The sequence below is a fragment of the Lepidochelys kempii genome, chromosome 1, assembly GCF_965140285.1.
Source record: "Lepidochelys kempii isolate rLepKem1 chromosome 1, rLepKem1.hap1, whole genome shotgun sequence".
Lineage (NCBI taxonomy): Eukaryota > Metazoa > Chordata > Testudines > Cheloniidae > Lepidochelys > Lepidochelys kempii.
The window spans coordinates 3,925,657-3,937,059 of record NC_136380.1 but is presented as its reverse complement, the minus strand read 5'-3'; the positions used below and the strand labels follow the sequence as shown (position 1 = coordinate 3,937,059).

The 11,403-nt window shown below is 44.0% G+C and overlaps 1 protein-coding gene across 1 annotated transcript; it reads right to left on the bottom strand.

Annotated features, from left to right (window-relative positions):
• Nucleotides 1-4,194: 4,194 nt before the first annotated feature.
• On the bottom strand, nucleotides 4,195-7,780 carry LOC140905423 (olfactory receptor 52P1). Its single transcript, XM_073328748.1, has 3 exons — nucleotides 7,774-7,780; nucleotides 7,146-7,229; nucleotides 4,195-5,177 (listed from the first exon to the last, which is right to left on the bottom strand). The coding sequence occupies exons 1-3, from the start codon at nucleotides 7,778-7,780 to the stop codon at nucleotides 4,195-4,197; spliced, it is 1,074 nt and encodes a 357-aa protein (XP_073184849.1).
• Nucleotides 7,781-11,403: the final 3,623 nt, after the last annotated feature.

Here is an 11,403-nt window from a genome sequence, read left to right as displayed (position 1 = left end):
CACAATGATCAAACATTAAACCTGGGGAAAGAAGGAGAAGAATTGACAGTCCATCATTGGTTTGATGTTTTTAAAGGATGGTCTCCCAGTGTCATAGCTTCTAAATTTAATGCTACATCCTATTGTGATATTATTTGTGGCACCTTAGAGACTAACCAATTTATTTGAGCATAAGCTTTCGTGAGCTACAGCGCTGTAGCTCACGAAAGCTTATGCTCAAATAAATTGGTTAGTCTCTAAGGTGCCACAAGTACTCCTTTTCTTTTTGCGAATACAGACTAACACGGCTGTTACTCTGAAACCTGTGATATTCTTTGCATTAATTATTTTGTTAACTTTTATTATGCTATGTTTATACTGCTGACTAAGAAAGTGACAAGAAATTTCACAGAAAGTGGTATATAAAATTGAATACCTTGAAAAATTATAAAGTGATATAATATTTAATGGCATTAATCATGTATCAAGAGTGCAGAATGTTGGAATCTCTCTCTCTCTCTCTCTCTCCATGTAATATGTTATGGGTCATTGAGGCCTGGTATGAATGACACATGCTGATATGAATACATGTATTGTGACATAACAGCTGAAGCAAGAACTTAAGTTCAAAATGTCAAGAACTATTAGAACTTTTGTGCAAAAAACAATTTTGCTATGTTCTGGGAAAAATACAGAGAACCAACAGCAATGGAAACAACAGCTACACTGATAAGAATTGGAGGACATGGTGGGCCACCCAGGATTGTCTCTACGGAATTGCATGGGTAGAAGACCTTGTAAACAAAGTCAAATGGACGGAATGGACTATAATTGGTCCTTCTGATTTTTGCAAGTCGGAGATTTTTATTGATCCAAAGCCCTGTGTGGAATGGTTATCTATGTGTTTTTCACCGGCTCACCACATCTTATGATTCGAAGGAATCTTGACTGGCCATTCGGACTATTCTGGTCTTTTTGAGACTCCAGTATAATATGTTTGCGGTGTGAATGTAGAGTGAGTAAGGTTTGTTTTGTAATCAATTAAGAGTGTATCCGACACTATGCCCGGTAACTTCATGCTCCACATTGCATAGAGAGACCTCTATTGTGAGGTTTAACACTAGTCCTTGTATTCCAATAGAGTTTTGGCAGTTGTTTCAAACAAAAAAGTAGCTAATGGTGGCATAAAAATAATCCAAAAGTAGTGCAAAACATACATAGTGTAAAAACAACAATAATATTATTACATTATTTATGTCTAATGGCATTCAGTGATGGTGGTCAATGTCCACATTTTGTGTTGAATTAGTTAGTTACTGTTAGTTTTTATTTGGTTTATCCTCCAGCTTTCCTGAAGGATTGGACATAAAAAAAAAATAATTTAAATTGTACTCACATATCACAAAGAAGTTCAGCATTGCAGTTTCTTTCTGTTCTCTTTGACTATCTGAAAGTGTATGATTATATACTGCAGGCCGTACCTCTCTACACCGGTAGTCCCTGGTCCGGCAACATCTGTTGTCCAGCATAGGTGGAGCGTGCCAGCAGGTCCCGCCCAGGGTCACAGATGCTGGCCCCAGGTCCCCGCTGCCAGCATTTCTGCAGCCACCCAGGTCCCAGCTACACGTCCCAGGTCCCTGTTGGCCCCCTCCACAGCTGCCCATGGAGCCACCAGCCTCAGGTCTCAACCGCCAGCCCCTCTGCAGCCAGCAGGGTCCCAGCCACTGGACTCCACTCCTGGCCCCGACCTGGGGCCCCACAGCCTCTCCCAGCTGTGGTCCCAGCCTGGGCCAGTGAGGGGCATGGACAGAGGTAAGGCTGGGTGTAAGGAACCAGACATATGCATGGTAACTTTGCCTTAGCACAACATACAGGATGTTGCCTGTAAGTTTCTTCTGTTACACCCAAACCACTTTAATATAAACCTATTATAACCTACTATAATAAAACAAATAATCAAAACCATAAAGAAATAAGAAATCTGGAAGAAAATATGTCTCTATAGTAGAGCAAGCAGGTTAGCCATATAGGCTACATGCCCCTTTTTGTTGGAGTGATTTGTAAAATGAACCTCGTCACACAAATACGGATGTGGATGGTCAGGCATTTGTGGGGATAGTTTCATTACTATTTTCCACCTCTCAAAATGGAAGAAGAATATCATAAAAATGATACTCTGGACCCTGGTGTGTTTTTGGGATGTGTACCATATATATAGGCTCCATCATCAGTGTTTGGTACTGACCTAAGTCTTTGAGATTTTTGCTTATATTCTTTGAGTTTGCACTAGGTGCATTCATAAATAATTCCTCTTGTAATTTCTTGGACAATAACCCATCCTTTTACTTCAACATTTACGTTAGGGATTGTTGAAAACTTATTACCTTTACTCATTAATTGGGTAATAGCTTGTTTGGCTTTATCCATATTGTTATTAATTTCTATGAGGTGGGTCTCCTTACGAGCCAACAATGACTTTAATTGTAATCCTAGCAGGGGAATATAGACAAGAAATGCGGGTGACTTTGGATAATTAAATCCTGAGAGGCTGGGTTAAACGGGATGACGATGATGTTTTTAAAGGTGAGAATAGGGGAAATTACTTGATTCCCTAACAAAATAAGTTGCCTTGGAGTAAAACAAATTTGTGTCTGTGAAAGGACACTCCAAGGGACCATATTGGTACCTTTTTGATTGGTTACCATGCAAAATTGGCTGTTTCCAGCATAGGTCACCCTCTTCGTCAGAGTCCTCCCCTTGGTCAGCCTCACCAGGAATGATGATGATGATGATGATTTATTCTGTAAATCCTCTCCCTATAGGCCACACAAAACAGTGTCTGTCTCAAACACATTACACCTACAGATGTACTGAGGCCCTTAACCTCTATTTTCAGCTCCCCAAATATTCAAGTTTCAGAGTAACAGCCGTGTTAGTCTGTATTCGCAAAAAGAAAAGGAGGACTTGTGGCACCTTAGAGACTAACCAATTTATTAGAGCATAAGCTTTCGTGAGCTACAGCTCACTTCTTCAGATGCATATCGTGGAAACTGCAGCAGGCTTTATATATACACAGAGAATATGAAACAATACCTATTCCCACCCCACTGTCCTGCTGGTAATAGCTTATCTAAAGTGATTTCCAGCACAAATCCAGGTTTTCTCACCCTCCACCCCCCCACACAAATTCACTCTCCTGCTGGTGATAGCCCATCCAAAGTGATAACTCTTTACACAATGTGCATGACAATTAAGCTGGGCTATTTCCTGCATAAATCCAGGTTCTCACATCCCCCCCACCCCCATACACACACAAACTCACTCTCCTGCTGGTAATAGCTCATCCAAACTGACCACTCTTCAAGTTAAAATCCAAGTTAAACCAGAACATCTGGGGGGGGGGTAGGAAAAAACAAGAGGAAACAGGCTACCTTGCATAATGACTTAGCCACTCCAAGTCTCTATTTAAGCCTAAATTAATAGTATCCAATTTGCAAATGAATTCCAATTCAGCAGTTTCTCGCTGGAGTCTGGATTTGAAGTTTTTTTGTTTTAAGATAGCGACCTTCATGTCTGTGATCGCGTGACCAGAGAGATTGAAGTGTTCTCCGACTGGTTTATGAATGTTATAATTCTTGACATCTGATTTGTGTCCATTTATTCTTTAACCTGGATTTGTGCTGGAAATCACTTTAGATAAGCTATTACCAGCAGGACAGTGGGGTGGGAATAGGTATTGTTTCATATTCTCTGTGTATATATAAAGCCTGCTGCAGTTTCCACGATATGCATCTGAAGAAGTGAGCTGTAGCTCACGAAAGCTTATGCTCTAATAAATTGGTTAGTCTCTAAGGTGCCACAAGTCCTCCTTTTCTTTTCCAAATATTCAAGGTTTTCCATTGGACTGTTAGTCTCTACAAAGCTTATTTAAAGATCATAGGCCTCAAGACTTATGTTAACTAGTTAAAGCTAATATCTTACAGGATAGTGGTCTGTCAGTTTCTTGCATTACTACTGAATCTAATGAAAAACAGAATATAATGCAAAACAGTGAATATAATAGAGCTGGGTTACAGTAGCAGTGAATATGACAAAGGCAAACTCGCCCAGTGGGCTACAGAACTCAGCCAAACTGGGACATAACACCCTGCATTAATGAGGAGATATCCTTTTCCCCTCTTGTCACACAGGTTTAAATTCAATCGCCCCTGCTGATCACCTTCTGCAGGTGTATTTGCCCACTTTGTCATGAAGCTCTTTGGTTTTGATCCCATAAATGATAGGGTTTAGCATGGGAGGGAGGAGCAAATAGAGATTGGCCAAGATGATGTGAACATGGGGAGCGATGCCCTGACCAAACCTGTGAGTCACGCTGGTGAGGAAGCCGGGGGTATACGTCATCAGCATCACACAGATGTGGCCTGTGCAGGTGTTGAGGGCTTTCTGGTGGGCTCTCTTGGAAGAAATTCTGAGGATGGCCCTGATGATCAGACTGTAGGACAGAGCAATGAGTGTCAGGTCGATCCCAATGACCACAAACACTATAACAAAACTATACATCTTGTTCACTGTGATGTCCCCACATGATATCTTCACCACAGCCATGTGCTCACAGTGTGTTTGGAGGATACTGCGGTCGGCACAGAATGGCAACCTGCTCAGGAGCATGGGCAGAGGCAGCATGCAGATAACAGATCTGATGAAAGCCACTAGCCCAAGCTTAGCTATTCGTGCATTGGTGAGGATGGTGGCATATCTCAGAGGGTTACATATGGCAACATAGCGATCGAAGGCCATTATCACAAGAATGGCTGACTGCATAAAGGAAACCGTGTGAAGTAAGAACATCTGAGTGAGGCAGCCACGCACTGTAATGCCTTTCAAATTGAACCAAAATATACACAGTGCCTTTGGCACGACGAAGGTAGATGTGGCGATGTCTGTGAGTGCGAGCAGGCAGATTAGCAGGTACATTGGCTTGTGGAGGGTCTGCTCTTTACTTACAAGAAAAAGAAGCATAATATTTCCAAAAAGGCTGATAAGGTAGGAAGTAGAGAAAGGGATGGAAATCCAGATGTGTCCAGCTTCCAGACCAGGGATACCCATTAGGATGAATGTTGAAGGGTCAGATGTGGTGAAGTTGAAAGTAGCCATGAAATCATCAATGTGTCGATCAACCTCAGAAATGCTCAAGGTGCCTGTGAAGGGAGAGAAGCATAGTGAGGGGGGTTACAAACTTTATACAACAGTTGGTATGGTAAATGTTTTATAGTTATTAACAATCTAGAAAGGGGATGAGCAGTGAGATGGCAACATTTGCAGATGGCACCAGATTATGTAGGTCATAGTCAAATCCAGAGAAGTCCCCAAAAGGAGCTAACCAAGCCAGGTGAATGGGCAGCAGGATAGCAGATGAATTTTAATGTCAATAACTTCAGAGTGTATGCCCATTCGCGGGAAAAGTTGAACTCCTCAAACACTTCACAAGGTTCTAATTTTACTGTGTGAATGCAGGACAGGGACCTGGGCTTCATGGTACACAGCTCTGTGAAACCATTCTCAAAATTCAAACATGGACAGAAACTAAGCAGAAACATTGAATTCCAATAGGATTGGGATGGAGAATCATACAGAAAATACAATGTCATGAGATCAGTCAGTCAGTGCTTCACTCTCCCCTAGACTCCTCTGTGTAGTATAGGAGATCCTTTTCACACAGGATATTGCGGAAATAGAGGGGTTCAGGCATGTGCAACAAGAATGACCAAGAGCCTGGGGAAACTCTTATATGGAGAGAGATTGAGAGACTGGGATTGTTACTTTACAAAGGATATGAATAAAAAGGGACATGAGAAAAGTCTATAAAATACTGATTGGGGTCTCATAACACAAGATCTAGAGGACATTGGGAATGTACGGACCTCTCCCCAGTAGTCAGCTGGAGAAATTTTGCCTGCAAGCTCATGCCTGAGCATGCAGAAAGCATTTTTACTATTCATGACCCTGTTGAACCTATCCTAAGGGGACAAATTCTCATGTGACCATGGTGCCTTGAAAGTGTTACACTAGGTGTGCGTTTCAGGAGTCTGAGGGATCCCACGGCATACTGCATGGATGAACGTTTTTGAGGAGAAAAATAATGATTTGACCAAATTAAATCTCTGCACAGTGGAATGTATGTACAACTCTCACCATGAATGACTGGCTAGCAAATGGTCACAGAACATCCTCGGTTTAACATGTGTGTCCCGGTGGCCCACTGTTTCTGAGTGCTGCCAGTGGGTCCTGCACGTGGCACCTGTATTTATCTAGGCCCTCCTTTGTCCCAGAGACTCTCGCTTTCATTATATAGTGTGCATAGTTCTCAGCTGGTGATTTGTTCCTGTTCTGCATCAAGATCAGCAGCACATGTGTGCTGGTATTTGCCACTCTGTGAGATTTCTCACCGGTGAGACACAGTCATTGATTACCCCACAGCCAATGGAGAAGGTGTGACTGGCGACACCTCACCCCCTGCAAAGGAAGAGCTGTGGGGAGCATGGGGTGGCTTGGAGGTTACGGGAGCCAGGGATGAGTGGGGAACATGGAGAAGACACTGGCGACCAGCGTGCTTTTGGAATTGGGGCACCCTGGGATGGGGAAGGAGAGTACGGACAGGGGGTCAGAGTATGATGGGAGATAGAAGCAGCAATCCCCAGCACAGCCCGCTTCTCTGTGTACAGCCTGCTCCCTGCCCCCGTAATGCTCATTACTGCCTGCCTGTCCAGGTACATCTCACTCCCTGCCCCAGAATCTCCGTGATGGCCGCTTGTTCATGTATGTTTCCCATCCCCACAACTTCCCACCATGCCACAGATTGGTACTCATCACACAGGATCAAAACCAGGTGCCAGACCCCATAGCGACAGCTCACAGAAATATCTCCTCAGACGAGGTTAAACTCAGTGTCTGCCTGCACCCGGGAAGAGGGGGAGATCAGCCTGAACTGCCTTTCTGGGGGTGAAGGGAACCCCAGCAGCAGCTCAGCCTGTGCAGGGAAGGAGAGAGGGACAGACCCAGCGGGAGGGAGAGACGACGTGGAGAGTAAAATGAGCCAGCATGAGTAACTCTGCCTCAAAATGACACAAACTTTACCATATTGCAGCCTGTTAGAAACCCAGACATACCTTCATGAGGCTTCTTTTCCATGTTGGCAATTGCTGATGTTTCCACAAGGCTGTAGTTGGGTTTCCCAGGCGAGGAAGGATGATCTGGATGGGGGACGGTGTCAGAGACAGTCTGCTATGGGGTGGTCCACGTTCCATTACAGTCTGAGACACCCCCCACCCCAGGAGGCCTCGTTATGCCTTTTTGGTCTGTGCATTAGGCAGGGTGTGCATTCTCTATTTCACCCAATTTTAGGACTCTGTGACAGTGTGATCTGGGTACTGCACATTCCACCCCTTCCCCACCCCACATACATACACAGCACTGTGCGTTTCTGGACCTCTCCTAGTGAGATTTCCAACGCTGCCTGGTTTCCTCTATGCCAGAAACATGTTTTTATTTGTACTGCCTTTTGGAGCTTCTTGTCCTTTCCAGATCCAGAGATGCAGGGCTAAAGAGCGGGAAGACCCCTCTCCTCCTTGAAAAAATGGTTATTCTGATTGCTTTGAACCTTTTTGCCATTGATTTCAATGGGACCAGATTCACTCTTGGTGTTAAACGTTTGGCTCCGAGCTATGAAAATCATGGCTTCGGCTCCTGCTATTCTGTTAGGGTGGTGAAAGTGTCTGAAGGAAACTCCCAGTTTACTTGGCATTCCGAGACCAGGTATGAAAGATGGAGATTGTGAAACACATGGGCCCTGATATTTCTCTCAGAGAGGCCAGTGTCAATCTGCAGTGACCCTGTGCAGGTAGAGTGTCAGAGAAGAAACTTGCCAGTGTGTGGCCCATTCTTGTTGTGATCCCTCTGGTAACACAGATACCCACTGCAAAGGCTTTGGCTGCACTACCTAACGGCTCAGCCCCCCCACCCCCAAACACACACACACAAATGAAGCTATTGAGACAGATAGAAGGACACTGGAGGTGACAAGGAACTGATCTTAAAATCAAATATTTGTCTAAACTGTTTCCAATATTTTTGTAATTCCAATTTTACCAGATAAAACTCTTGGTGTTTCTGACAATACTAAATAGTTCAAGTCACTGTGCTAGTGAATTTCTGCCCAGATGGTTCTTGACTTGAACCTGTGAGCCCTAAGCACTAACTTTAATGTAGAAACAGACAACTTACCGCAGTCCCACTCCTCAGAGAGAGTAAATCACCTTCTGGCAACAGAAAAGCAGAGTCCCACGTCTGATACTCACCTTACTGGACAGCCAGCTTTATGATTTCCCTGTACAGTCCCTGGGGACTCTCAGGTTGGCAGGACTCACAGGCAATTCCCTTGGCTCCAAGAGCAGTGGCTTGAGAAGAAAATAGACCCTGGAGAACATCAGCCTGAGAGCCTCCCCTGGGAGTGAATAAATAATTTGCCAAAAACAAGGGCTCAGATTGGCAGGGCAAACTGAGTCTTGCAAACTGTTGAGCCAAGCAATTGACAATGGCTTTCTTTTCTGTATTTAATGTACTTCCATCTGCACTATGCTTGGGAATGCTGCCACAAGATATGGGCAAAAAAGGAACATATTCAATTGATTGTAGCAACGTCCCACTCCAACCACCCATGCAGTTGTAATGTACATTGCATTAGCCTCTGAAAAGTCACTGCCACCATGTGGAGGAAAAATGATGTGATCCTGAATTGATGCAAGTTGAAGGGTGTGGAAAAGTCTTTTTTCTCCCGGAATTCTTGCATCAAAGATATTTGCCAGTATCCCTTTGTGAACTCCAAAGTGGATATATATCTCGCTGCTCAAACTCTTCCAATAGCTCATCCAGTCTTCGCAACAGGTAGCATGAAATTTCAATACTGTGTTGATCTTTCTGAAATTGATTCAGAAACGGCTTGTGTTATTCTTCATGAAAACTCATACTATGGGACTTCTCTACTCATTGTGTGATTCCTTGACCACTCCCATGGGAAAAATGACCTGGAGTATCCCACATTTTATGAGGGAACAACCATGGAGTTTCCCTGATCAGTTGTCCTGGGGTCATTTCAGTATGGTGTTATTTTAAGTAGATGTGCCTTGCTGGGGTGAGAACACAGTGGTAAAGGAATCAAACAACTGCAACATCTGGATTTTTTCTTTGAGCTACAGTCGCCCCCACATGCTTGCCTCATAAGTGCCTGGGGCCCTAATTTGAGCACCTGGAGGTATGAATGTGATGGGTACTCATCCCCGGGAGGCAGTCTGGGAGCTGTGGGAACTGCTGCATCCCGCTAACCACTCAGCTTGGATGGCCCTTTTTCACTCAGCTAATTCAGCCTTTCCAGGCCCTGTAACACCTAACCAGAGCTATCCGAGGGCTTACATATGCAACCGAAGTACGAACACCAGATAGCCAATTTCCTACCTCCCCAGGCTCACACCCTCCACTGAGTATAAACCCAAAATTATACTGTCTTGCACTGCATAGGAATCTGTACATAGATTTTGCCCACCCCTTGATATGGGAAGGATTTGCCACTAGCCTGTGTTAATGAGGCTGAGATGTTCACTCAAAGGCACACTGATTTAGAAAAAGTAAAAAATAAGTTTAACTAAAAATGATAACAAACAAATCAAAGCTGATAACCTAGCAAGTAACAAAACTGGAAACTGAGCCTAATATACAAGATACATCGGATATGAATAAGCAATTTCTTACTATGGCTGGTGATACAAGCAGTCCACCAGGTTTCCAAACACTGGCTAGAAATCCTTTTAACCTGGGACCAGCACTTCCCCCAGATCAGTGTTTGTTCTTCAGCTGTTTCCAGGAGTTCTCTTTTGTGAAATTGAAGACATTAGATGATGCCACACCCTGTCATAAATATAAAGGGAAGGGTAACCACCTTTCTGTAAACAGTGCAATAAAATCCCTCCTGGTCAGAGGCAAAAACCTTTCACCTGTAAAGGGTTAAGAAGCTAAGGTAACCTAGCTGGCACCTGATCCAAAATGGCCAATGAGGGGACAAGATACTTTCAAATCTGGAGGAGGGGAACAAAGGCTTTGTCTGGCTGTGTGATGCTTTTGTCAGGAAGAGATCAGGAATTCAGCCTGACAACTCCTTTTAAGTTAGTAAGTAATCTAGCTAGAAAAGCATTAGATTTCCTTTTGTTTAATGGCTGGTAAAATAAGCTGTGCTGAATGGGATGTATATTCCTGTTTTTTGTGTCTTTTTGTATCTTAAGGGATTCTCTATTGTGACAGGGTCAGGCCAGATGGCTATAGGAGAGTAAAAAAAGGCAGATATATTAGCCCAAGGCTAAGTAGGTCCCTTTTGCCTGAGTAAGGTAACAGGGAAGGATTCAGAACAATCAGGAACCTTCTGGAGACAATTAAGACAGGCTGGTTAGAACACCTGCAGCCAATCAAGAAGCTGCTAGAATCAATTAAGGCAAGCTAATCAGGGCACCTGGGTTTTTACAAAGGAGCTCACTTCAGTTTGTGGTGTGTGTGTGAGGAGCTGGGAGCAAGAGGCACTAGGAGCGGAGAGTGAGAATGCGGACTGTTGGAGGACTGAGGAGTACAAGCGTTATCAGACACCAGGAGGAAGGTCCTATGGTGAGGATAAAGAAGGTGTTGGGAGGAGGCCATGGGGAAGTAGCACAGGGAGTTGTATCTGTCACACAGCTGTTCCAGGAGGCACTCTAGACAGCTGCATTCCACAGGGCCTTGGGCTGGAACCCAGAGTAGAGGGCGGGCCCGGGTTCCCCCTAGATCCTCCCAACTCCTGGTCAGACACAGGAGGAGTTGACCTGGACTGTGGGTTCAGAAAAACGGCCAAGCTAAGGGCTGCAGTGAAGCTCCAAGGCGAGCAAATCCACCAATAAGTCTAAGACCCACCAAGGTAGAGCAGGAACTTTGTCACACTATGTTTTGAATCTGATTACCCTGTAAGGTGTTTACCATCCTAATTTTACAGAGGTGATTCTTTTACCTTTTCTTTAATTAAAATTCTTCTTTTAAGAACCTGATTGATTTTTCATTGTCCTTAAGATCCAAGGGTTTGGGTCTGTGTTCACCTGTACAAATTGGTGAAGATTCTTATCTTCCCCAGGAAAGGGGGTGTAGGGCTTGGGGGGATGTTTTGGGGGAAGGCGTCTCCATGTGGGCTCTTTCCCTACCTTTACTAGATCATCTGGCAATACGGCACATTCAGATGCAGAAACTCTTGAAAATGGTCTTTTCAAGTTCAAATTTGTGACTTCACTCATTTGGTGGTATAATGTCCTTTTTGAGATTAACCTCAATAGTAAGCAGCTTCAGAAAAAGAAGTTGAACATA